Source organism: Camelina sativa, chromosome 1 (genome assembly GCF_030686135.1).
Source record: "Camelina sativa cultivar CO46 ecotype springtype chromosome 1, ASM3068613v1".
NCBI classification, from domain to species: domain Eukaryota; kingdom Viridiplantae; phylum Streptophyta; class Magnoliopsida; order Brassicales; family Brassicaceae; genus Camelina; species Camelina sativa.
In genome coordinates this window covers 6,068,148-6,094,191 of record NC_141880.1, presented here as the reverse complement: position 1 = coordinate 6,094,191, position 26,044 = coordinate 6,068,148, and the positions used below count along the sequence as shown (strand labels likewise).

General features: G+C 38.9%; 7 protein-coding genes, 1 long non-coding RNA gene and 2 pseudogenes across 10 annotated transcripts; 2 read left to right on the top strand and 8 right to left on the bottom strand.

The window, feature by feature from the left end:
* Positions 1-59: 59 nt before the first annotated feature.
* On the top strand, positions 60-2,142 carry LOC104779400 (pentatricopeptide repeat-containing protein At3g14730 pseudogene; annotated as a pseudogene).
* A 186-nt stretch (positions 2,143-2,328) lies between these two features.
* LOC104779399 (mitogen-activated protein kinase 19) lies at positions 2,329-6,120 on the bottom strand. Its single transcript, XM_010503746.2, has 10 exons — positions 5,397-6,120; positions 4,879-5,287; positions 4,657-4,784; positions 4,500-4,559; positions 4,081-4,230; positions 3,836-3,991; positions 3,486-3,694; positions 3,274-3,375; positions 3,014-3,174; positions 2,329-2,869 (listed from the first exon to the last, which is right to left on the bottom strand). Exons 1-10 carry the CDS (start codon positions 5,421-5,423, stop codon positions 2,472-2,474), a joined length of 1,800 nt encoding a protein of 599 aa, XP_010502048.2. The 5' UTR covers positions 5,424-6,120; the 3' UTR covers positions 2,329-2,471.
* A 2,240-nt stretch (positions 6,121-8,360) lies between these two features.
* Positions 8,361-11,361, bottom strand: LOC104779396 (F-box/FBD/LRR-repeat protein At3g14710). 2 transcript variants are annotated; one of them, XM_010503743.3, is made up of 4 exons: positions 11,108-11,361; positions 9,142-10,074; positions 8,907-9,047; positions 8,361-8,801 (listed from the first exon to the last, which is right to left on the bottom strand). In XM_010503743.3, the coding sequence occupies exons 2-4, from the start codon at positions 10,057-10,059 to the stop codon at positions 8,523-8,525; spliced, it is 1,338 nt and encodes a 445-aa protein (XP_010502045.2). In that variant the 5' UTR covers positions 10,060-10,074; positions 11,108-11,361; the 3' UTR covers positions 8,361-8,522. The 2 variants fall into 2 exon arrangements, with proteins under 2 accessions (XP_010502045.2, XP_010502046.2); XM_010503744.3 differs by lacking the exon at positions 11,108-11,361 and adding an exon at positions 10,173-10,948.
* LOC104779398 (SART-1 family protein DOT2-like) lies at positions 10,102-10,947 on the bottom strand (annotated as a pseudogene).
* A 2,458-nt stretch (positions 11,362-13,819) lies between the features above and the next one.
* On the bottom strand, positions 13,820-16,340 carry LOC104779349 (cytochrome P450 72A15). Its single transcript, XM_010503705.3, has 5 exons — positions 15,631-16,340; positions 15,315-15,532; positions 14,975-15,222; positions 14,471-14,840; positions 13,820-14,387 (listed from the first exon to the last, which is right to left on the bottom strand). Exons 1-5 carry the CDS (start codon positions 16,025-16,027, stop codon positions 13,962-13,964), a joined length of 1,659 nt encoding a protein of 552 aa, XP_010502007.3. The 5' UTR covers positions 16,028-16,340; the 3' UTR covers positions 13,820-13,961.
* Positions 16,341-17,433: 1,093 nt separating this feature from the next.
* Positions 17,434-19,797, bottom strand: LOC104779358 (cytochrome P450 72A13). 2 transcript variants are annotated; one of them, XM_010503718.3, is made up of 5 exons: positions 19,258-19,797; positions 18,932-19,149; positions 18,537-18,787; positions 18,064-18,433; positions 17,434-17,985 (listed from the first exon to the last, which is right to left on the bottom strand). In XM_010503718.3, exons 1-5 carry the CDS (start codon positions 19,532-19,534, stop codon positions 17,560-17,562), a joined length of 1,542 nt encoding a protein of 513 aa, XP_010502020.1. In that variant the 5' UTR covers positions 19,535-19,797; the 3' UTR covers positions 17,434-17,559. The 2 variants fall into 2 exon arrangements, with proteins under 2 accessions (XP_010502020.1, XP_010502013.1); XM_010503711.3 differs by having other exon boundaries at positions 18,932-19,167; positions 19,258-19,676.
* Positions 19,798-21,371: 1,574 nt separating this feature from the next.
* LOC147949598 (uncharacterized) lies at positions 21,372-24,111 on the top strand. The gene is made up of 2 exons (XR_015592379.1): positions 21,372-22,665; positions 22,771-24,111. It is a non-coding gene; the product is annotated as an uncharacterized LOC147949598 (long non-coding RNA).
* Positions 21,799-23,936, bottom strand: LOC147949599 (cytochrome P450 72A13-like). Its single transcript, XM_087503899.1, has 5 exons — positions 23,537-23,936; positions 23,228-23,445; positions 22,894-23,141; positions 22,409-22,778; positions 21,799-22,327 (listed from the first exon to the last, which is right to left on the bottom strand). Exons 1-5 carry the CDS (start codon positions 23,934-23,936, stop codon positions 21,902-21,904), a joined length of 1,662 nt encoding a protein of 553 aa, XP_087360025.1. The 3' UTR covers positions 21,799-21,901.
* LOC147949597 (cytochrome P450 72A14-like) lies at positions 24,022-25,006 on the bottom strand. The gene is made up of 2 exons (XM_087504121.1): positions 24,680-25,006; positions 24,022-24,587 (listed from the first exon to the last, which is right to left on the bottom strand). Exons 1-2 carry the CDS (start codon positions 24,872-24,874, stop codon positions 24,162-24,164), a joined length of 621 nt encoding a protein of 206 aa, XP_087360247.1. The 5' UTR covers positions 24,875-25,006; the 3' UTR covers positions 24,022-24,161.
* On the bottom strand, positions 24,904-25,780 carry LOC147949596 (cytochrome P450 72A13-like). Its single transcript, XM_087504204.1, has 3 exons — positions 25,493-25,780; positions 25,159-25,406; positions 24,904-25,039 (listed from the first exon to the last, which is right to left on the bottom strand). The coding sequence occupies exons 1-3, from the start codon at positions 25,664-25,666 to the stop codon at positions 25,024-25,026; spliced, it is 438 nt and encodes a 145-aa protein (XP_087360330.1). The 5' UTR covers positions 25,667-25,780; the 3' UTR covers positions 24,904-25,023.
* Between the last annotated feature and the right edge of the window lie 264 nt (positions 25,781-26,044).

Here is a 26,044-nt window from a genome sequence, read left to right as displayed (position 1 = left end):
TTTTTATATATATAAAAGCTTAAATTCAATTTTCAAATATAATCGTCGGAAAAAAAACAATGACCGTTTTGATTCTACGTATAGAGATTCAATGTCTGTCGGAACTTTAAGGTTGCTCTCACGAAACCCAGATTTATCCTCAGCTATAATAAAGCCTCCGTCTGCATCAGCTGCTTTATTATATTCGACAGTTTCTGGACAAATCGAAGAACACCCGAAGAGATACGAGTACCACAATGTTGCTACATGTATCGCCGCGTTGCAACGGTGTGCGCAGCGCAACGATTACGTTTCCGGCGAACAGATCCACGGTTTCATGGTTAGGAAAGGGTTTCTCGAAGATTCGCCACGAGCCGTCACGAGCCTCGTCAACATGTATGCCAAGTGTGGTCTTATGCGGCGTGCGGTGACGGTCTTTGGCGGATCTGAACGCGATGTGTTTGGTTACAACGCTTTGATTTCTGGGTTTGTGGTGAATGGGTTTCCTTTGGATGCGATGGAGATGTATAGAGAAATGAGAGCTAATGGGATTTTGCCTGATAAGTATACCTTTCCTAGTTTGCTTAAAGGATGCGATGCTATGGAGGTTTATGATGTTAAGAAGCTTCATGGTTTCGCGTTTAAACTTGGGTTTGATTCTGATTGTTACGTTGGGAGTGGATTGGTTACTTCTTATTCGAAGTTCAAGTCAGTGGAAGATGCTCAGAAAGTGTTCGACGAATTGCCTGAGAGAGATGACAGTGTGCTTTGGAATGCGTTGGTCAATGGGTATTCACAGATTTTTAGATTTGAGGATGCTTTGATAGTGTTTAGTAAAATGCGTGAAGAAGGTGTAGGCCTAAGTAGGCATACGATTACAAGCGTCTTATCTGGTTTTACTGTGTCAGGGGATCTTGACAACGGTAGGTCAATCCATGGTCTTGCGGTGAAAACGGGTTCTGATTCTGATATTGTTGTCTCAAATGCGTTGATTGATATGTATGGAAAGAGTAAGCGGCTAGAAGAGGCAATTAGTATATTTGAAGCAATGGAGGAGAGAGATATATTTACTTGGAACTCTGTTTTATGTGTTCATGACTACTCTGGTGATCATGATCGAACCTTGCATCTTTTCAAAAGGATGCTATGTTCTGGATTCCGACCTGATATTGTAACATTGACAACTGTTCTGCCCACTTGCGGTCGTCTAGCTGCACTGAAGCAGGGCAGAGAGATTCATGGCTACATGATCGTCAATGGACTTCTAAACCGTAATTCCAATACTGAATTCATACATAACTCTTTGATGGATATGTACGTGAAATGCGGGGATTTGAGGGATGCTCGGAAGGTTTTCGACTCGATGAGGGTTAAAGACTCTGCTTCTTGGAATATCATGATCAATGGTTATGGTGTCCAGAGCTGCGGTGAGTTAGCTTTGCATATGTTTTCCTGCATGTGCAGAGCCGGTTTTAAACCCGATGAAATCACATTCGTTGGGTTGCTACAAGCGTGTAGCCACTCAGGTTTTGTGAACGAAGGGAGAAGATTTTTGGCTCAGATGGAGACGGTATATAACATTCTCCCAACAAGTGATCACTACGCTTGTGTAATAGATATGCTTGGCCGTGCAGACAAGCTAAAGGAAGCATATGAGTTAGCAATATCAATACCCGTTTGCGATAATCCTGTAGTCTGGAGGTCAATACTGTCATCTTGTCGTCTTCACGGGAACAATGATCTCGCACTATTGGCAGGAAAGCGGCTAAGTGAGCTCGAGCCAGAGCATTGTGGTGGTTATGTATTAATGTCTAATATTCTTGTGGAAGCTGGGAAGTACGAGGAAGTGTGGGACGTTAGAGACACAATGAGACAGCAGAATGTGAAGAAGACACCAGGTTGCAGCTGGATTGCGCTCAAGAATGATGTTCACACCTTCTTTACCGGCGATCGGACTCACCCAGAATTAAAATCTGTCCACGCTTGGTTAAACCTATTGATTTCTCATATGCATGGTAATGAGTCAATGATGCTCGACCACTTGTTTGTGTAGACGTCAGATATTTTTGTAACCATCGAGTATAATTTACTATTTATGTTCTGTGAAAGACAATAGTTTACGGACTATAAAAATCTAATCAACCACATCTTGGGACCTGTAAATTCTTTGGCCATTCCTCTGTGTTATTAGCCAAGAGGCCAATTTGGATTAACATTGATTTATTTTTTAGTCCTTTATTCTTCAAAGGCCAAAATCTTAAATCTTTTCCAACAATAAAACACATGGAAGATCCAAGCTTTACCGGAGCAGTTTCCAAGAGCACATTAGGCTTCAGCCGAGACATATGGTGGGGTTAAAACTGAACCATTTTTATTACAATCTCAAATGTGTTCAAATCAGGCTTCGATCGAATAATACTTACATTACATAACAACTAATGAGAGGAGTTCTGGCAATAGCCAACAGCGCCAATGTGCTAAATGAGTAAATTCTAAGACATGCCATACCCAACTGCGCCCATGTTCCGGCGTGCTGCTACTGCAACCGCGGCAGCTCCAGCAGGACCGAATTGGGATTGTGCCTGCAACAGCTTAGCATCAATACCCACCTTGTGCTGTGATTGGACATAAGGGTTTGGGTTCAGCTCAGCTGGCTTCACGGAGTTGCATTGGGAGGGGACAAACTGCGGTTTTGGTTGAGAAGCAGCAGCTGTACCACCGTGCTTCTCTTGGTTCATGGAGTTAGGATGGAAGAAATAGTTAGGAGATACCGTCTGTGGAGGGAGTACCTTGCTTCTGTAATATGATGTCCTTGCATCATAGGACGACTCTTTGAGGTTTCTGTCATTTTCATAAGTTACAGATGATTCCACAACACGGCCTGGTCTACCTGTTAGACATATAGAAGGCGCTTGACTTTGAGAACAATACTGTGCATCAATTTGTGATATTAACTAAGGTGGAAGGTTGCTACAATTTTTCTGCCCCAGAGAAAAAGTCGAATACTTTCAGAAATTATAACTTGGGTAATTACCTGATGGTACTCTTGGTGGAGGCCCTAAAGGTTTAGTTGAATATGCTGAAGTTGATGGAACTATTCCATTTCTTGGAGGCTCGAAAGGAACGCGTCGAGTGTCTGATGCATTCAAACTGGGTTGAGCGTTGGAGTTTACTGCACTGGAGTGAACTGTCGATCTACGAAGATGAAGAGGTAAATATTAATCACAACTGCCATACAGAATCAACAGAGACATATATTCTGTAAAATTGTTATGAATGGATGAGAAAACATACCGTGGAAGTGAAGTATGCTTCCTCTCTGGAGGTATGACTGGCCCACTTTTGCCACTATTTTCCTCTAGGTACGCAAATTGTTTCCTCAAGTGACCGATGGCACTGCAATTGAAAATAAAATCAATCAGCGAAAATGAATAACGACAGAGTGTAGTGTTATTTTGCTACGAAAGGAAGACATGACTATGTTTAAAAGAGGAAGAAGTAATAACCTAGGATATAGAAAACTTGAGCTTTCAGAGTTCATATAATCCTTGAGCAGCTGCGGATGGTATTCTAGTATCTCCTTGTATATTAGTTCTCTGATGTCATCCTTTGTCAACCTTCGTCTTTCAAACTCAAATTCCATCTTCGAGATCGGCTGACAAGAAGGCTCTCTTTCAACCTTAGCAAGACACTTAAAGTAAGGATCAGCCAGCGCCTGTCAAAGAACATTACAGTGTTAAAACCACCAATTTAAGGAGCTGAAATATGAACAGCTTACTGCACTAAAAGGAAGTCAGTTGTTCTAATATAAAGGGATGAAAGAATCTATTAACAAGAGAAATGACAGAACACGCACCTCTGCAGCAGTCGGCCTATCCTTTGGATCAAAAGCCAGCAGTCTTTGCAAAAGGCGCAATGCTAAAGGATCAGCATTAGGAAATTTTTGCGAAAAGGGGACAAGATTTTTCTTCCTCATTTCGTTCAAATATTTTCTAGCCTTTTCATTTCGAACCTGCATTAGAGACAATATTATTAGTTATGCATGTCTCCTCCCCGCAAAAGTAAAAAGAATTTGGTAATGTGGAAGCAGAAGGAACATACTCCAGCAATGGTCTCTGATTTTGGTGTGCCAAGAAGATCGGTAATTAAGTCTAACTGATGGACGACACTTTTTCCAGGAAACAAAGGTTTCCCTGTTAATACCTCAGCAAAGATGCAGCCAATGCTCCAAATGTCAATTGCTGGAGTGTACTGCCAAAGTTAAGAAACTGCATATCAGAATATTGAGCGAACAATTCTGAAACAAGTGCCTAGGCTGCCCTATGGTTTTTCAATTTCCGGGAGAGTTCAAATCCTCCCTGAGCAAAAATTATGTCCATATGCGGGTTCATTCTACCCAATAGGGCACAAGTCTAACTTGCAGAGTACTAGACATATATCTAACACTCTCTACCACACAGATTTCTACACCAAACCTATAACTTAACAATCACAGAGAAATAGAGAAGAATTACAACTACCTTAGAACAGAATGATCCACAGAGCTCAGGTGCCCTGTACCATCTTGTGGCAACATAATCCTGGAACAAAGAGAAGAAAATTCAAAAAACACTGGAGAGAGAATACCAGAACTGAATAAAGAGTTGGCAACAAAATGTGTAAGATAAGGGTGCATACCGTCCAAAAGACTGTTGTAGGTGTATCATTAAACGCCACTCTTGCTAGTCCAAAGTCACAGACTTTCAACTTGCAGTTTGCATTGGCCAAGATGTTCTTCGGTTTAAGATCACGATGGTAAACATTAGCTGCGCATCCAGACAGAATCCAGTTAACAACAGAGTTTACCAATCACCGCAAAATCTAAGTGAGGGAAAAAGAAAAAGTAAGTTTTTTTCTCACCTGTATGCATGTACTTCAAAGCACGAAGCATCTGATAAAGAAAAAACTGATGGTGCTCACGAGTCAAGTCATCATTAGCTTTGATGACTTGGTGAAGATCAGATTCCATAAGCTCAAACACAACATATATATCTTTGAACTCTCTTTTGGAAGGCGGCAACATGATGCTTTTGATTTCAACGATATCAGGGTGTCTCAAGAGCCTAAGAAGCTTAACCTCACGGAGGATACGGAGAGCATCAGAGACATGTTCAAAGACATCATTAATCTTCTTAATAGCAACTTTCTCTCCAGTATGTGTATCAATAGCAGCACAAACAACTCCATAGCTTCCTTTCCCAATAACTTCAAGAATCCTATAACGGTTAGCATCACCATACTCTGTGAAAAACTCCACCTCCTTCATGTTCTGTACAAATTAGTCCCAAAGAAAAAAAAAAGAATCGTAAGATCTCTGATGAATCACATTCACTAAAAAGGGTACTCAGATTCAACAAAGAAAGCTATAAGAAACGAACCTTCTTCTCCTGACCTTGTTGCATCATCCTCTTCCGAAAGATTGAATTTTTTTTTTTGTAATTTTCTCAGGCAACCAAACCAAACAACACCAAGTATAGATAGATAGAAAGATGAACAAAGCTTTAAACACCAGAAGGAACCAATACCGCTCAACAACCCTTATCGTCTTCTCCCCTCAAAAAAAAAAAAAAATCAAAATCAAAATCAAACTTAATGATCTCGATAAAGATCGCAACTTTTCTTTTTTTTTTTAAATGAGTAAAATCAAAGAAAATGGCGATTCTTCGATTTACACAAAATCCCAGAAACCAAAACCCGATCGAGATTTTAATTTTTTTTTTTTTTTTTGATTACTAGAGAAAACCCCCTAGATTCTCTCACAAGAACTCCCCAAAAACCCAGACGGACTCAAAAGCGAAAGAGAGAGATGAGAAAATCTAGAGATCTTCAAGATCCAGCGATCGAAGAGAAAAGATTGATAGACAACCACAACAACAACAACAACAACAAAAATCTCTAACAAGATGAGAAATGGTTTGTTTATATATATATACAAAACCCAAAGATGTGATTTATTTTATTAATTTTTTTTTTTTTGTTTCCTCTCCAAATAATAATTAAAAATATAGCATACATATATATTTCAAAAATTAGTAATTTTCGTGGTACTAATTGGGTACCGGGGGGGGGGGGGGACAGGTCACGAGGGAACAGAATGGCATTAATCGTAATTTACTACGAACTCTGAGGTTTAATAGTTTGGTTAGGTCTACTGTCGGTGGTGTGATCTTTTTCAAATTGACCCGTTGTGAGGCAACTACCGATGAATGAACCCGACCCTTTTTAATACTGCTATTTTTTACTTCGTATATTTTTTATGTTGCAATTTGCAAAACTTCACCTACTCCTTTTTTTAAAAAATATAAAATTCGTGTGGTTAAATTGAAAGTTTGTTATTATTATTTTTTTCACAGCTAATCATACCAAAACAAGAGTTGTTTGGTTTATCTCTCTGTCATTGATTGTTTCAGTCAATTAATATTGCTCATTTAAGAGATTAGTACTATTAGATGAGAACATAATAATGAATTAGGATAAGTTTACTATTATGTAGCCGTTAATAAAAACTCACCTAATCATAGTTAAGATAACGTTTCACATGTATATTACACATGGCGGAATTTAATACTAAAGAACACTTTTTGAGTTTTCTTAAAGTTGTTTTATATAATAAGATTATAGTAATTACGATTACATTTTGAATAAATTGGGGAAGACTTAAGTGTCAAAAAAAAAAAAAAAAAAAAGGATAATGACTTTCTAGCAAGCGACCCTTGCTGTTGTTGTTGCCGCTACAACGTTGAGATCGAAGGCAATAAAAGATTGCAAGTCTCATTTGGTATCCCTTTGATGAAGAAAAAAAGTTAACAAAATCATTATAATAGTTGGTATCAAGGTCAATGTTACTAATTTATTTGATTAAATTTTAAAATAATACTCGAAGAGACTAAGTTATATGTTAATACTGGAGTACTCAAATGTTGTATCATGCATGCCCATTCAAAGTTTAATTAATTTATATACTTTGTTGAGTTAATTATGTTAAACTTATATGGTTTATTCTAAGTTTGATATTAAAGACTTGGATTGTAATGTAATTTGTACAATTTTAGATTTTTTATTAATAACATATGGGTGAGATGTAAAGTCGGTCCATTAGCTAAAAAGCATGAAAAAGACATTTGCATATTATATATTTAGATGATCTCGAATCTTAAGCCACACAAAATAACATATCTTATATAAATGTAGGGCAAGGTGTCAACTAAGTAATAATATTTTAACATTTAAACAGAAGTTGATCTTTCATTTTCCATCACGCTTTCTTCGTTCCGGTGACCCTTTTTTATAATAATATCGACAAATTCTCTACTTCTCTTCATATATAATAAACTTTTTATTAAGCTAAAAATCAATCTATATATATATATCTATACTATATTGGAAACGTGACACAAATGGGTCTGATTTAGTCTAAATTGGTGTATAAAACTCGGGTTCGAGTATCACAAAATGTTCCCATACATTTGGGAGTTGCTTAAAATAATATGCCACCGTTGAAACTACGACATGTGGTCATCATTTTAAGTTTTCAGTTTTAGGTCTTTGAACATAAAAATATACGAATCCGGTTTCGCGGCCTTTGATCCGAAATTAATTTTTCCATGATTGAAAGTTAGTATATAGTACTATTTTGCTCTGGCTATTAACTAAAAAACCAATAAAAGTTTATCAGTTAACCAGAAATTTAACTGATAACATATTAACATACTAACAACAAATTAAACCAACGTTTAGGACAGGACTTCATCTAGAATGATCATCAATTACCGTTTTTTTTTTTTTTTCTATCCACTATAGTTAAAGCTCAAAATAGCACAGTTGACACTAATCGACCACATAAAACATAACTCTTGTTAGATTTGGCTTTACTCCAAACTCCAAAGTGGTGTAAATTATAAGAACCGAAATATCTCCGCCAAGCAGATTTTTGTTTTGTTTTCTTGTTTTGTTTGTTTGGTGGCCTTCTAAAATCAACGAACCTAATTTATTGTTCAATATTAAAAACACATCACCATCATAATTATTATGATGCTAATAAGTTTGTGTCACCACCTATATTAACATCAAATAAAATAAAAGTATCTTTTACACATAACTCCAAAACAACTTTTTCAATCTTTTAGACTAGAAAAACAGAGGACCATAAACTTAATAATACACAATTCATGAGATTTTGTCTAATATTTATATTTATATTACTATGCAAAAGAGTTGTGATAAAAGAAGACAAATATTGGATGCTGCATCATACCAATAAATCATAATATTAGTGCAAAGAAGAGTGGTCCACTGAGAGTGGCAGAAGAAGTTGCATGTGGTTAAGGGCACATCAACACTTGTTTCTGTCTTTAAACCTTGTCCAAAAGGCATATTCTTTTCTTTGAAATCAGAGTATCCACAAAGAACATAATTTCAAAGTTTTAGTGAGAATCGAAATAAAGATCATATAACTTTGCCGTAACCCACAAGGAACTGGGAATTGCAAAAAGGTCAAGTTTTGGTCATTCGAAAAAGACAGAGGCATGAGGTGAGGCTTTAGGATAAGACAAGATCTGTGCTTTAGCTTCTTCTGTGATCGGATTGGGCGAGGAAAGGATGACTGATCCAAGAATCCCAGCGTTCTCCATCACGCACCTCAACACTGATGTCTGCAGCCTGTTTGGCTTAAAATTCCTGATTTGCAGGACCTTGAGCATTGTTCGAATGCAGTCCGGGGATTCTTCTGAACGTAGTTCCTTCAAGAACTTTTCAGTAGGGGATGAACGAGGAGATGTCAGGTCCTGCAGGTTGTTTCACCGGACAGGCAAGTTCAGAACAAGAGAAAAGATATTGGTGTCACAACTCACAACATTAGATATTATTAGTAGGACATGTATATGACTTACGCGGATGCTGAGCATTTCGAGTATTGGTGCGGCTTCGAGGAACTGTGCTAATATAAAATACCGTGTCATGTCGTATATCAAATGCAGGTAAACCAACTGTCTGAATTTGGGTAATGTGAACACATGAAAATCCTTGCTAAGCTAAGAAGGACGCCGAGACAAAGAGTTGTGTGAGTGAACTGAGCCTGGAAAAGCTTTGAAAATTAAGTTAAGAGGAAGATGTAATGTAACTAACCTCGAGCCCCAAACTCCTCACGCACGTGAAGCTACTTAGAAACTTCTTGGACCAATGTGATCTGCTGAGGGCAAGATAAGCTTCAGGTAAAGACGGTGGAAAAGAAAGAAGAATCTTTCGGGAATCGTTCCCGGAGAAAGTGATTTTCTCAAGGTTTGAAGCTAACACCCTGATCTTACACACTTGAGAAGCATTTGGTACGTGTACAGAGGTACACTTGAACATCTCAAAGATCCTGAGCAATGGAGAATCTAGGATCACAGTATCAGTTCTAAAGCAGCGGCAATAAGAGGCTTCAAAAGTTTCCAAGACAGGGAAGTTCAGAACGAGGTTCGTTGAGACGGAAGACAAGTTGAAGATTCTAGCATCCTCGAGACTCAAGAACTTAAGATTAGGGAGAAGAGCTGGAGCCGAAATGTCAATAATGCTCTTTGTACGAAGCCTTAACTCCACAAGAGCACCAAAACTAGGAAACAGTGGTGAAAAGTTTACGCTGTCAAGTTCGTGGCAAGTGATAACAAGTCTCTGAAGGTTGCGCTTTAGAACCTCAGACAACCACGAGATTACAAAAGCCTCATCGTAAGAATTAACAGAAGATAGATGGAAGCTGTTAATATGATGACTTCCAATGTTGCCAATCACACGATCAACAAAGTCAGTAAATCGAGAATCAGTCGGATCCCTATGCATTTTATCATCAAACTGTAACTCTGTGATGCTTGTCCACATGTTCCTCCATGACTTTGACAACACAGAAGTACTAACAGCTTCTACAGTTGGAAGATGGCTTAGAATTCTGCTAACAATACTCTCATGCAAGCTGCTGAACTTATCTTCAAAGTTCTGATCACTGCATAGGCGAGCCTTCTTGGAAGATGGAACCTTCACTAAACACGCTTGTTTTGTCTCGGGATGCATTGAAATTGGTTTTCCCTGATCATCAAGCAATGGAATTATAGGTGAAAAAGAAAAACACTGTATTATTGATGTAAAAAACATAAAAGAAACCTCGAAAATATTAAGCAAAATACCAAATCCTATGATGTTTTTAATTTGAAAAATGCCAATGAGATCATCGTTGTAAAAGCCTAGTATAGAGAAGTTTTTATCATGACTAGAGAACAATGTAAGGACTCTTCAATACGGCATGAACTTCTCTCATTCTCTATTTCTCTCCACAGCTCTCTCTGAAGATTCCATCTGTTTTGAATTATCTTCATGCTTCTTATTCCGTTTCTCTTGCTTCCTCTTCCCAGGCTGCTTCCCATGAAATCCATGACAGAGTGCACGATAAGCTTCTTTCTGATTCAATGTCCTTCCCCACTTGTCAACCCTCTGAATCTGTATATCCTTAAATCCATCTCTGAATCTGTCACCTTGATCATCATCATGCTTGTCCTTAACACCTACAACAAGCTTGCTTTCCCCTCCTTTGAAAGTACCTTGCTCTCTAAGACGGTTCAACGCACCAGATAATCCTGTTCCGACATCAACCTCACGCATCATCCCATCTCTTAAAGTACTAGAACCATGATGATGATCATCAATCTCTTCATCAGCTTTGGAACAAACCCTTTGGAACCTATCTTTCTCCTCCCTTGAACAACCAAGGTTATTATGGTCGTCAGCTTTGGAACAAACCACATCACTTATTAGTCTCTCTGATGAATCAGACCTCTCTGTCTCCTCTCTTAACGAACCGAGACCACCTTGACCATGATCATCTTTATCTAGAGCAATGTTTATAACCAGTTTCTTATTCTTCTTCATCGAAACCTTCTTCGTAGCTATGTTGAACTGAGACATCCTTATCAAAACCCCGCGATGATGAGACAGAAACGTATACGATACCGAGAAAATTCAAAAGCTTATATAGAATTAGAGATCTAGGGTTTATTGTTTGACCTATTAATTCCTTCCTAATTTGGAATCCTAACAAGAAGAGGAAAAAAAATAACTCGAATACCTTTATGGTCAGGTCTGTATTGAGAATGGACGATCACAAAGAAGACAATCTCCAGGTTCCAACTTCAAATCACATGAAATTCACCGATCGATTTCGGAACAGCAAACGATGTTATCGAGGTTGATCCCTACCTAGCTTAGCTAAGGATTGACCAAGAAGCCCAAATTGACAAAAGCAGTTTCGGTGGGCTGACTTGAAGAATTTTCTCGAGCGGATACTATTATATATGAAAACTGAATTCCACGTCAAGGTCCATTATATTATTCGATATATATCAAATATATAGTATTATCTTTAAGAAAATAATAAAATCAGTTGTCAAAAAAATAATAATAAGAAAATGGAACTAAAGTAGTCATAAAATAAAGGGACTTATAAACAAAATTAACAATGTTGGTCGTGAGTGTGGAGCATGTTTAAGGTTATAGGCATGACACGTGGGATGATATCATTTGTTAGTTTGATGGGTTTGGATATTTTCTTTATTAAAACTCTGAAAATTCCTCAAATCTCCGACAAGAGGGCGTGTAAAGAGTTCCAGGTAAACGTAGACGACCCTGTTTCAACTCTCAAGTAACACTCCAACAAAACATCTTCGGTTTTAGCCAACCCCACATCAGAGTTCTCCGTGTCCACTAGCCCACAGGACAGAAAACTATAGTTATCAAACAGAAATATCCATTTATATCAGAGGCAGAGATCATTTTGCCAGCGTTATTGGTCTTTATATCACGAGAACTGAAGGTGGTAAAGGTCTTAAATGTTTTAGTATTAGATTTGAGTTCACGTCAATATGTATATTTTTTTGGTGGCTTTTACTCCGAGACAAATTCCCCACAGGCCAAAAATACCAAACTCCTTCTTTTTTTTTTAATGATAATTTCTCTGCATTTTTTTGTTTTTGTTTTCAATGATAATTTCTCTGCATTAAATTAATAAGCTACACATATTAAAAGATTAGAGTTTTGTGTATTATGATATTATAACTCGTTCCATTACAAGTTTAGTTGACCCTTACTTGCTATGTTAAGATATTTAGATAACAATATTTTATAAAAAACGGATAATATAAGACCACGTAATAGGAAAAGAGAAATTATGTCTTACATAACAAGTTTACTTGACAGAAACAAAAGGGGTAATGGGATTTTAGAGATTGTACAAGATAAGAGGAGCACCGAAGTGTGGGTGAATGGTGAGGACTGTGTAAGGCGCGTGAAGATATGAAGGTGAAAGCTCAAACGAGAATTTCTGTAGAATCAAAGCCATTGCCATCTTTGCCTCAAGCATTGCAAAGCTCTGGCATATGCATATCCTCGGTCCCCACCCAAAAGAAAAGAAGGGGCCTTGGCCTTTTGTTGCATTTGAGAGACCGTCTTTGAATCTCTCTGGCTTGAACTCCCCTGCATCCGCGTTACGACAACGGTTTACTCATATGGCTAGGCTCTAGAATTTGATTTTTGTACACTTTCTTTTAAAACCACTCAAAGAACTTATGCATTAGTTGTAAAAAAGTTTTCTTTTTAATATAATTTAACATTACATTCAACATCGTGTTGCACTAGACTAGCAGAGTAGGTACAGTGATAAGAACAATGCCTGGTAATGTCAGGTCGTCTAGTTTCCTCTCTTTGTGAACGATGCCGACTTAACTAGGGAACAGTACGAGCGTTCCGAATAAATAAATTAAAGAGGCATATACGTATAAGAAAAAGGATAAAAAAGAAATTGCAAGTTTAAAGAGCAAGATAAAAAAATTTGTAAGTTAAAGAGGCACAAAAAAAAATTTGCCTAGAAAAGTCAAAAAAAAATTTATATAAACCAAAGATATCTAAAAAAAATCAATAAATTTTTTCATAAGCTAAAAGACATTTTTTTTTAGTTTGCCCACGACATGTAATATGTTATGTTTAAGCTGACACTGTCATCTTGAATACTAGTGGATACAAATTACAGCCGGAGGACTTCGTATAATATCATCGTCATCTGCGATGGATCATATCATATTACCATTCATCAAATCGCAGCAAAAGACACCTAAAAGTTGTTGGTTCGGTTTACTTACAACTTTGAGCTGGTTGAAACCTTTTGTATTAGGTTCTTTATTATCGCCAAAACAGATGAAGAAAAAGGTGAAACAGATAAAAGTAAACGGCGGCGTTTAAAATGGCTGAAACAGATAAAAGTAAACGACGGCATTTTAGAAAACGTCATAGAAAAAGGGGAACAAAACAAAACCGCCGTCATTCTGTCTAAATAGCGCCGCCGTGCTGAACCCTTTTAGCGAACATCACCACCGTCGAACTCTCGTCTATGGTACTCTGTTTCAATAGAGACTGTAAGTTTGGTGGAGCATTGTTGAGGAAGCGAAATCACGACGTAATCGACCTGTTTTGATTGGTCTTACGAGTTTGGCTACGAATGTTCCCGGATATAATCGTTGCCGCTGGCTAATTAGATATCGAAAGAGAGGAGTCGTTAATGAAGAACCGAGATGCTTCTAAGCCGTCATACCGAAGAACCTCCGCAAGTCTCGCCGTTGATCTCTCTGAAACTAAGGTTTCCCTAGGTCAGGGGTTTAGTGAGTCGAACCGTAGGAAGAGATAATTTTTGGGAATCTCAGATGTCCTCCTCCTCGATATGTCTCAGTTTAAATAGTGGGCGAGTCTTAAATTTCGTTCCTTTATATTGGGTTCTAGTTTCAAACAGAGATTTGTTCAAGTTATGAGTCAGAACTTCTGACTTGAATACATTAAAAAGATTTCAGTTTTTGTATATTGTGTGATCTAACTCGTTTCATCTGTGTATAACAACAACAAGCTTATTTGAAAAAAACGAAAAGGGTAGTAGTATTTTAGAGCTTCTGCAGGATAAGCTGAGCACCAAATTGTGGGTGAATGGTGATGATTGTGTAAGGCGCATGAAGATATGAAAGAGAAAGCTCAAACGAGAATTTCTGTAGAATCAAAGCCATTGCCATCTTTGCCTCAAGCATTGCAAAGTTCTGGCCGATGCATATCCTTGGTCCCCATGCAAAAGGAAAGAAGGAGACTTGGCTCTTTGTTGCCTTTGAGAGACCGTCTTTGAATCTCTCTGGCTTGAACTCCCCTGCATCGTTTCCCCACAGCTCCGTGTCCCGTTGGACTAGCAGAATGGGTAGACTGATCTGAACACCGCCTGGTAGTGTTAGGTCTCCTAGCTTTATCTCTTTGTGAATGGCTCTGGTCAGCTGTGTTACTGGTGGATATAGCCTTAGGACCTCGTATAATATCATTGTCATCTGCGAGGGATCATGTCATTCATCAAAAATCATCAAAACACAGCAAAAGTCTTTTCAAAGGTTTATGATTTGGTTTTACTTACAACTTTGAGCTGGTTGAGACCTTCTGCATCAGGCTCTTTATCGCCAAAAACTTGCTTCACTTCTTCTCGTGCACGAGCCTGCCAGTCTTTGTGTTGGCTTAACAGAACCATCGTCCAGACCAGAAGTACTGATGTCGTCTCTTGCCCCGCGAAATAGAACAACTTGCATTCCTCCATCAGATCCTCAGTACTCATACCGTTTCCTTTCGTTTGCCCCAAATTCGATTCAAGAAGTATACCCAGCAAATCGTCACTTGGTGCTTCGCCAGCTTCTCTCGCCCTTAACCTTTTGTTAACAATCCCTCTCAGTATAACTTGGATTTCTCTAGCTGTTGCTTTCATCCTTCTGTTACCTTTTGTCGGGAGATAACTACACACAAAAGTTGGCACAACGATTATGACAGGACGGTTCTTCATGTCTTTAACCGATTGCAGAACTAAAAGATCAAGAGTCCAGCTCTGAAGTCCTTATATTAAATCAGATAAGTGTATCTTTGTCATTACCTAAATCCAGGGATGATGGCTTTCCGGAAAGCTTGAATGATGAGCTGTGCTAGTTCTGCTTGGAGCTCAAAGATCCTCTGTCCTTCTTTGTAGCTGCTGCCAAAAGCAGTACGAGAGATCACATCTGCAGTCATACTCACAAGCCCAGGCCAAACGTCTACCTCACACGAAGACCCTTTATCTGACACTAACTTCTCCCATTCGCCAAGAACCTCGCTACAGCTTTGGTAGAACGCAGGTACCATATTCTAAACATAGAAGCACAAAGTTGGGTTAGAGCCAAATGAACATACAAACATCTACAGTTTTCTAAATAACTTGATTCTAGGTGACTATAAACCTTGATCTTCTCAAGGTGGAAAGCCGGGTTGATGATTCTTCGGTGTTTTGCCCATTTATCACCATCATAATTAGCGAGTCCTTTAGCTATCAGTGTGGCCAAAGGGAATGTATGCGGCTTTTGGAAATCATAAACTTTGTTGAACACTTCCTTGATTTGCTCAGGATCCATTATGGTGATGATTGGTACAGGTCCAAACCATGAAAAGTAAGTCCTTCCTGTTCCAAAATTCAAAAGTTGAAACCTTTTCAAGATCAGATACTCTGCAACAGTTGTAAACAGAGAAGAATCAAGAGATGCCAAGCAGGAAGCATACCGTGAGTCTTGAGCATTTGCAAAGGATGAGGCATGACACGTGGTGTGATATCATCCGTTAGGTTGATGGGTTTTGATCTTGCCTCTGTCAACATGCTGAAATTCCTCTTCACATCGCCGACGAGAGGCGTGTAAGAAGTTCCGGGAAGACCTTGTCTTCTCAGGTAACTCTCAAGCATCTTTGGTTTAAACCAAACCCACTGTAAAGCTCTCCATACCAACCATGATGTAACAACTACAGCTACTGAAATTGTTACCGATGCAACTGATATCTCCATTTTTTTCTTCCAGAGAAGAGAGAGAGAGAGCGAGAGAGAGAGGGGTGGAGAGTTTGCGAAAATGTTGGGATATAAAGGTTGAAAATTGTGGAGAAGATATGACTGTGGTGATGACATCATCAGTGATGTTATATCTTGTGTGTTCGGACAATTATCTTATGGTGACTAATTGATATTTTGCTTTACTTGTTGCCTCACAGTCACATGCCACGAAGGCGCAAGAAGCAATTTGGACTTCTGTGTGGTCATAACTCATAACTAACTCATAGTCATATAACGCATCAGTGGCGGGCAAGGGACGAGCGTCTTCAACTTCGTGACGTTTCTTTTGTCATTTACCGATACTATCTAGAGAAGAAAGAGGACGTAGATAATTTAAGTTGCTAAATATTCTCGGAATATAAAGGTTAAATATTATTCTTGGAATATGTTTCGGACAGTTTATGCGGTGGTGTATTTTTGATCTTTTACTTCACTTGGAGGTTCACACGCTTCACAGTCACATGCCACGAAGCAGTAAGAAACAAAATTGATTAAAACAGCAAGATGAGAAATATTTTTACCAAAAAAGAGAAGATGAATAACTAAACTATTTTGGTCATGACTTGAGTGGTGGCCAGGTTATGAACGTCTTCGGCTTTTTGACGTTTCTACGTCAATCATTACCTTCCAGGCTTCCACGCGTTTTACTCTTCTTTCCCTTTACCACAACGTTGGAAAACAAAATATTTCGAAGTCATTTGACTTGTTTTTTTCTTTGTGCGAAAAACGATTTATCGAAGTGTCATTTCTTTACAAAAAAGAAAAATGATGTCTGAAAACATTTCCCATGGATACAAAAAAAATTCTTTAAAATATTTGGATGATTTAACTCATGGATTTAGCTATTGCATCATTTTTTTTCCACCGCATGAATTTATACAAAAATACTAGATAAGAATGGATAAAATCAAAACGACAGCGTTTTAGGAAACGAAAAAAAGAAGAAGGCCGACGTCGTCCTGTCTAAACATACGCCCGTCGTTGAGAACCTTTGGCCGACGGTCGAATTCGATTTGGGTAGGGTATCGAGGTTTGGGGGGGTTTAAGAGAGTCGATACTTGGGGATTTAGGAGAGTCCATCCTTGGGGGGGTTCTTCGTTTTTGGGTTCTCTAAAGTTATCGATTCGGAGAATATGGTCTCTGTGTGACTCAGGTACTCTGTTTCAAATTTTTAAGAGACTGTAAGATTTGGTGGGAGCATTGTTGAGGAAGCGAAATCACGACGTAATCGACCTGTTCTGATTGGTGTTACGTGTTTGGATACGAATGCTCCAGATAAAATCGTTGCCGCTGCTAATCAGAAATCGGAAGAGTGAAGTCGTTGTTGATGAAGAACGAACAGAGATGCTCAAAAGGGTTTATTTTTATCATCTCTTGTTTATAAATCTGGATATGTGCACTAGGAGTTTTGATCACTTTGTAATTGGGTTTTAGTTTTAACAATTGAGATTTGTACCCGTGGGAATCACTGTGCAAAGGGTCTGTGAGACGCGAGTTTTGACTTCAATACATGAGAAAGACTCTGTTCTTTTGTGTGTGTATATAATGTGGACTCGTACCATCTGTGTCTGGAAATTTTAATTTGACAGCAACAGAATGGGGTTATAAGATTACAGCTTGTGCAAGATAAGAGGGGCACCGAACTGTGGGTGAATGGTGATGACTGTGTGAGGCGCGTGAACATATGAAGGAGAGAGCTCAAAGGAAAACTTCTGTAGAATCAAAGCCATTGCCATCTTTGCTTCAAGCATTGCAAAGTTCTGGCCTATGCATATCCTCGGTCCCCACGCAAATGGAAAGAAGGAGACTTGGTTTTTTGTTGCCTTTGAGAGACCGTCTTTGAATCTCTCTGGCTTGAACTCCCCTGCATCGTTTCCCCACAGCTCCGTGTCGCGTTGGACTAGCAGAATGGGTAGACTGATCTGAACACCGCTTGGTAATGTCAGGTCGCCTAGCTTCATCTCTTTGTGTATGGCTCGGGTCAGCTGTGTTACTGGAGGATACAGCCTTAGGACCTCATATAGTATCATTGTCATCTGTGAGGGATCAAATCATTCAGCTTAAATTATCAAAACACTCAAGTCACCTGAAAGTTTTTGGGTCGGGTTACTTACAACTTTGAGCTGGTTAAGGCCTTCTGTATCAGGTTCCTTGTCGCCAAAGACTTGCTTCACTTCTTCACGTGCACGAGCCTGCCAGTCTTGGTGTTGGCTTAACAGAACCATTGTCCAGACCAGAAGTACTGTTGTAGTCTCTTGCCCAGCAAAATAGAACAGCTTGCACTCCTCCATCAGTTCCTCGGTAGTCATTCCATTTCCTTTCTTTTGCCCCAAATTCGATTCAAGAAGTATACCCAACAAATCGTCACTTGTTGCGTCCCCAGCTTCTCTTGCCCTTAACCTTTTGTTAACGATCCCTCCCAGTATAACTTTGACTTCTCTAGCTGCTGCTTTCATCCTTCTATTACCCTTTGTAGGGAGATAACTACATAGAAAACATGATATAACATGGTTCAGAATCTCCTATAGATATTGCACTACTACTCAAGCCCTAAACTAAAACCAGACAAGTTGAGGTTTCTCATTACTTGTATCCAGGGATGAAAGCTTTCCGAAAAGCTTGTATGATGAGCTTTGCTAGTTCTGCTTGGAGCTCAAATATCCTCTGACCTTCTTTGTAGCTGCTGCCAAAAGCAGTACGGGAGATCACATCTGCAGTCATACTCACAAGCCAAGGCCAAACATCCATCTCACAGGACGACCCTTCTTTATCCAACGCTAACTTGTCCCATTGGCCAACAACCTCGCTGCAACTCTGGTGGAAGGCAGGTACCATATTCTATACATAGAAGCAGAAGGCAGAAATTGGGTCAGAGCCAAATGGACATACATACATAAAGCAATTAGACCTTGATCTTTTACATACATAAAGAATTGGGTCAGAACCAAATGGACTATGGAAAAAAATATATAGCTTTTAAACCTTGATCTTTTCAAGGTGGAAAGCCGGGTTGATGATTCTTCGGTGTTTTGCCCATTTATCACCATCATAACTAACGAGTCCAGCCGCTATAATTCTGCCCAAAGGGAACGTATGCGCCTTCTGGAAATCATAAACTTTGTTGAACACTTCCTTGATAAGCTCAGGATCCATTATGGTGATGACTGGTACAGGTCCAAACCATGTAAAGAAAGTTCTCCCTGTTTCAGCCACAGCCACTTAGAGATACAAAAGGTGAAGCCTTTTCTAGATACTCTACATCAGTTCTACACAGAGAGGAATCAAGAGATGCCAAACAGGAAGCATACCGTGAGTCTTGAGCATGTGCAAGGGAAAAGGCACAACACGTGGTGTGATATCATCCGTTAGTTTGATGGGTTTGGATCTTGCCACAGCCAACATGCTGGAATTCCTCTTTAAATCGCCGACAAGAGGCGTGTAAGGAGTTCCGGCAAGACCCTGTCTCTTCAAGTAACTCTCAAGCATCTTTGGTTTAAACCAAACCCACTGTAAAGTTCTCCATACCCACAACGACACAACAGCTACAGCTACTGAAACTGTTACCGATGCAACTGATATCTCCATTTTCTGTACCAGAGAGAGGGTAGATAATTTACTAACATTCTCGGAATATAAAGGTTAATAATTTCGTAGGAAATATGGATGTGGTAGTGACATCATCCCTGATGTCGTAAATACAACTAATGCGTAGTGAATAATTGAGAGCCTCACGAAGAGGAAGAAATATATTGGTCCATGTATATTACTCTTGAAAATATCTTGTTTTGTCAATACAACAAATATTTGGCTTTTAATCTGTAAGACACAAAATCTGACTTCACTTAATTAAAAAAAAAAAGTTGTGTTTTGTATTTTATGATCTGGAATTTGTTTCCTAATTGACAACAACAAAAGGGGTTATAGAATTATATTGCTTGTGCAAAAGGGATAAGATAAGCACCGAATTGTGGGTGAATGGTGACGACGGTGTAAGGCCCATGAACATAGGAAGGAGAAAGTTGGAAAGAGAATCTCATTAGAATCAATGCCATTGCCATCTTTGCCTCCAACATGGCAACTATGTCCAACTAGTAGTCTAGTACAACTAAGTTTATAAGTGTGAAAAAAAAAAAAAAATACAAACAAAACAATGTTGTATGGTATTCATTTTTGGTGGCTGTAAATAGTTGCATAAAGATGAATGAGTTGCATAAAGATGAGTTGGATAAAGTAGTTGAATTGGGTGCAAAGGATTCAACTCATTCATCCCTAAATAGGAGATGATAAAGTTGAACAATTTTTCAGTATAATTTGTTCATTTCTTCAAATTTTTTGGTTGAATGACTTGAATAAGTTTTTATCATATGTTTTTAGATGAATGCTCGTTCAATCTTTTAAGTCATCCATTTACACCTTTTACGGTAACTATTAGGCCAGGGCATATGGGTAATCCGTTCGAGTTCGGGGAAACGGGTTTAGGAAAATAGAACCCATTGGGTAATTTTAGAGTTTCGGTTTGGATGCTATCGGATTCAAGTCGGTCCGAGTTATAAATTTTGGAATCCGGTTACTATCCGAACTACCGGTTACCCGAAAAAAAAATCTTTAAAAATTAGTTAAATTTAAATAATTTTAGCTAAATTTTGACATATGTAACAAATATTTTTTAGATATTTAAATTATTTTAGGTATTTAGGTAGAAAACTAATTGATATATTCAAAATTATAATTATAATTTTGGATAATTGAATTATATAAATGCTAAATATTATTAATATTGTAGATATTTCTATATATTCAGGTTTTATGGGTACCCGTTTGGGTAACATGTATTACCCTAACGTGAACACTAACCCACAAGTTTAGCAATATATAACCCAATAAAGTTATTTAGATATATCCAAACCCAATTCAAACGGGTATTTTTGGGTTGGGTTCCAGGTTGAATATTCATGTGCGTATTTTTGCCCAATCCTAGTAAATACATCAAACATATTGTTGCTATTGAAATCTAAATCATATAAATCTAAATTAATAACTATCTTATTGTCATACTTTTACTTTGATTACCATATACTTCTATATTTACTTTGTAAATAGTCACCACATTATTACGTGAAACAAACAAATAAAGTATTTTAACAAATATTTTGATGTGTAAGTATAGTAAATGTACTTTGAATTACATAATATCAAAAGTATAACTATAAAAAATGAACTGATAATAAGTTTAAACTTTAAACTACAAAAATACAAATACATGCCTGAGTAAAAGCTACTTGAAAAATTTGTTAATATTTATTTTTATTTCATAGGTGATTAAAATTTATTTAAAACAGTTTAAATTTCATATTTTATCAGGGTTGTGGGGTCAGGTGGGCAACCCAGATAAAAGTAGTTAGAAAACGTCGTCGTCATGTCTAAACATAGCTAGCGCCGTCGTGCAGAACCTTTAGCCGACGGTCGAATTCGCTATTTGTATGTAATTAGGGTATCTCGAGGTTTGAGGGTTTAGAGGAGTCGATCCTTAGGGGGTTCTTTATATTAGGGTTTTCTGAAGTGATCGATTTTGAGAATATCGTCTATGTAGAGAATATGGTACTCTGTTTCATATTTGGTGGGAGCATTGTGTTGATTGCTCCAACGTGTTTTGGGTACGGATGCTCCAGATAAAAATCGTTGCCGCTGCTGATTAGAAATCAGAAGAGAGGAGGCATTGATGAAGAACAGATGCTCAAAAAGGTTTATAATTTTGGATAATCTTCTTCACTCAGTTTCGATCCTTTTTAATTGGCAACTGAGATTTGTTTCCGTGAGATCACTGCGCAGAAGGGTCTGTGAGACGCGAGTTTTGACTTAGAAAAATATTCTGTTTTTTGTATTATGTGTAATCGTATGTATCTATCATATGGAAGTTTATTTGACAGCAACACAAGGAAATTGGTTATAGGATTAGAGCTTGTGCAAGATAAGAGGTGCACCGAACTGTGGGTGAGTGGTGAGGACTGTGTCTGGCGCATGAACATAGGAAGGAGAAAGCTCAAATGAGAATTTCTGTAGAATCAAAGCCATCGCCATCTTTGCCTCAAGCATTGCAAAGTTCTGCCCTATGCATATCCTCGGCCCCCACGCAAAAGCTAAGAAGGAGACTTGGCCTTTTGTTGCCTTTGAGAGACCGTCTTTGAATCTCTCTGGCTTGAACTCCCCTGCATCGTTTCCCCACAGATCCGTGTCTCGTTGGACTAGCAGAATGGGTAGAGTGATCTGAACACCACCTGGTAATGTCAGGTCGCCTAGCTTCATCTCTTTGTTAATGGCTCTGGTCAGCTGGGATACTGGAGGATATAGCCTGAGGACTTCGTATAATATCGTTGTCATCTGCGAGGGATCATATCATTCATCAAAAATCATCAAAACACATCAAAAGTCACGTAAAAGTTTTTGGTTCGGTTTACTTACAACTTTGAGTTGGTTGAGACCTTCTGTATTAGGTTCTTTATTGCCAAAGACTTGCTTCACTTCTTCTCGTGCACGAGCCTGCCAGTCTTGGTGTTGGCTTAACAGAACCATCGTCCAGACCAGAAGTACTGATGTCGTCTCTTGCCCCGCGAAATAGAACAGCTTGCATTCCTCCATCAGTTCCTCAGTACTCATTCCATTTCCTTTCGTTTGCCCCAAATTCGATTCAAGAAGTATTCCCAGCAAATCGTCACTTGGTACTTCCCCACCTTCTCTTCCCCTTAACCTTTTGTCAACGATCCCTCTCAGTATAACTTTGATTTCTCTAGCTGTTGCGTTCATCCTTCTGTTACCCTTTGTAGGTAGATAACTACACGAACAGATGACATAGAGAATATGACACAACATGGTTCAAAACAGCACTACTCAAGCCCTAAACTAAAAGGCCTTGTATAAAAACCAGACAAGTTGAGGTTTCTCATTACCGGTATCCGGGGATGAAAGCTTTCCCAAAAGCTTGTATGATGAGCTGTGCTAGTTCTGCTTGGAGCTCAAAAATCCTCTGTCCTTCTTTGTAGCTGCTGCCAAAAGCAGTACGGGAGATCACATCTGCAGTCATACTCACAAGCCAAGGCCAAACATCCATCTCACAGGACGACCCTTTGTTCGACACTAACTTGTCCCACTCGCCAACAGTTTCGCTGCAGCTCTGATGGAACGCAGGTACCATATTCTATACATAGAAGCAGAAGGCACAAATTGGGTCAGAGCCAAATAGACATACATACATAAAGACTACGGAAGATATAGCTAATAAACCTTGATCTTCTCAAGGTGGAAAGCTGGGTTGATAATTCTTCGGTGTTTTGCCCATTTATCACCATCATAACTAACGAGTCCAGCCGCTATTAATCTGCCCAAAGGAAACGTATGCGCCTTTTGGAAATCATAAACTTTGTTGAACACTTCCTTGATTTGTTCAGGATCCATTATGGTGATGGTTGGTATGGGTCCAAGCCATGTAAAGAAAGTTCTCCCTGTTTAAGCCACATAGAGATGCAAACGTTGAAACCTTTTCTACAACAGTTCCAAACAGAGAGAAATTAAGAAGCGAACCAGGAAGCATACCGTGAGTCTTGAGCATTTGCAAGGGATAAGGCACGATACGGGGTGTAATATCATCCGTTAGTTTGATGGGTTTAGATTTTGCCTCGGTCAACATGCTGAAATGCCTCTTTAAATCGCCAACAAGAAGCGTGTAAGGAGTTCCGGAAAGTCCCTGTCTTCTCAGGTTACTCTCAAGCATCTTTGGTTTAAACCAAACCCATTGTAAAGTTCTCCATACCCACAACGAAACAACAACTACAGCTACTGAAACTGTTACCGATGCAACTGATATATCCATTTTCTCTACCGGAGAGAGAGAGAGAGAGAGAGAGAGAGAGAGAGGTAGGGAGAGAAAGAGAGTTTGCGGCCATTCTTGGGCTATATTAAGGAGAGTTTCGGAGAAGTTGTGGTGGTAAATCATCCCTGATGTCAACAATACATTTATTATGTAGTGACTAATTGAAGAGGGAAGAAGCAAATTTTGACTTTGTGTGAAAAGCGACAGAAAGAGGAAGAAAAGTACTCTTTCTTTGAAATATCTTGTTTTGTAAATTACAAATACTGACTTCACTTAATAAAAATATTTGATTATGATCTGGACTTTGCTTCCTTTGTTTAATTAACAACAACAAAAGGGGTTCTAGAATTATAGCCTGTGCAGGATAAGGTGAGCATCAAATTGTGGGTGGATGGTGACGACGGTGTAAGGCGCATGGACATAGGAAGGAGAAAGCTCGAACGAGAATCTCATTAGAATCAATGCCATTGCCATCTTTGCCTCCATCAGGGTAAAATTCTGGCCAATGCAGATCCTTGGTCCCCACGCAAATGGAAAGAAGGAGACTTGGCTCTTTGTTGCCTTTGAAATACCATCTTTGAATCTCTCAGGCTTGAACTCCCCTGCATCATTCCCCCACAGCTTGGTGTCGCGTTGGACTAGCATTACGGGTAAACTGATATGGACACCGCCTGGTAGTGTCAAGTCACCTAGCTTCATCTCTTTGTGAATGGCTCGGGCCAGGTGAGTTACTGGAGGATATAGCCTTAGGACCTCATATAACATCATCGTCATCTGTTGGAATTTGGAAACATATTCAGCAAAATCATTTAAACACAACAAAAATATTGAAGTCACCTAAAGGTATATGATTTAGTTTTACTTACAACTTTGAGCTGGTTAAGGCCTTCTGTATCAGGTTCTTTGTCGCCAAAAACTTGCTTCACTTCTTCTCGTGCACGAGCCTGCCAGTCTTGGTGTTGGCTTAACAATACCATTGTCCAGACAAGAAGTACCGAAGTTGTCTCTTGCCCGGCGAAATATAATAACTTGCACTCCTCCATCACATCCTCAGTACTCATTCCAATTTCCTTTCGCTTGCCCCAAGTTCGATTCAAGAAGTATACCCAGCAAGAAGTATACTGAGAGGGATTGTTCTAACCCTTTTGTTAACGATCCCTCTCAGTATAACTTGGACTTCTCCAGATGCTTCTTTCATCCTTTTATTACTCTACGTAGGGAGATAACTACACAAACAGAAGACAGAGAGAATATGACACGACATGATTAAAAATCTCTAATAAATTACAGCATTTGGCTTTATACGGTCATGTTCTTAACCAGACAAGTTGAGGTTTTTTATTACCGATATCCAGGGATGTAAACTTTCCAAAAAGCTTGTATGATGAGATGCACTAGTTCTGTTTGGAGCTCAAATATCCTCTGTCCTTCTTTGTAGCTACTACCAAAAGCAGAACGAGAGATCACATCTGCAGTCATACTCACAAGCCAAGGCCAAACGTCCACCTCACACGACGACCCTTTATCAGAGACTAACTTGTCCCATTCGCAAACAACATCGCTGCAGCTTTGGTGGAACGCAGGTACCATTTTCTATACATAGAAGCACAAGGCACAAATTGGTTCAGGACTAAATGAACGTAAAACCTGATTCGTAACTTAAATATAAAACCTTAAACCTTGAGTTTCACAAGGTGGAAAGCCGGGTTGATGATTCTTCGATGCTTCGCCCATTTATCACCATCATAATTAATGATGAGTCCAGTTGCTATTAAGTTTCCCAAAAGGAACGTCTGTGCCTTCTGGAAATCATAAACATTGTTGAACACTTCCTTAATTTGCTCAGGATCCATTATGGTGATGGTTAGTGTTGGTCCGAGCCATGTAAAGAAAGACCTTCCTGTTTCAACCACACAAAGATACACAACTTTAAACCACACAAAGATGCACAACTTTAAACCACACAAAGATCAGATACTCTGCAACAGTTCTAATCAGAGAGGTAACGTGATTCTTGAACATTTGCAATGGATGAGGCATGACACGTGGTGTGATATCATCTGTTAGTTCAATGGGTTTGGATATTGCCTCCGTAAACAAGTTGACATTCCTCTTCAAGTCGCCGACAAGAGGCGTGTAAGGAGTTCCGGCAAGACCTTGTTTTCTCAAGTAACTCTCAAGCATCTTTGGTTTAAACCAAACCCACTGTAAAGTTCTCCATACCCACCACG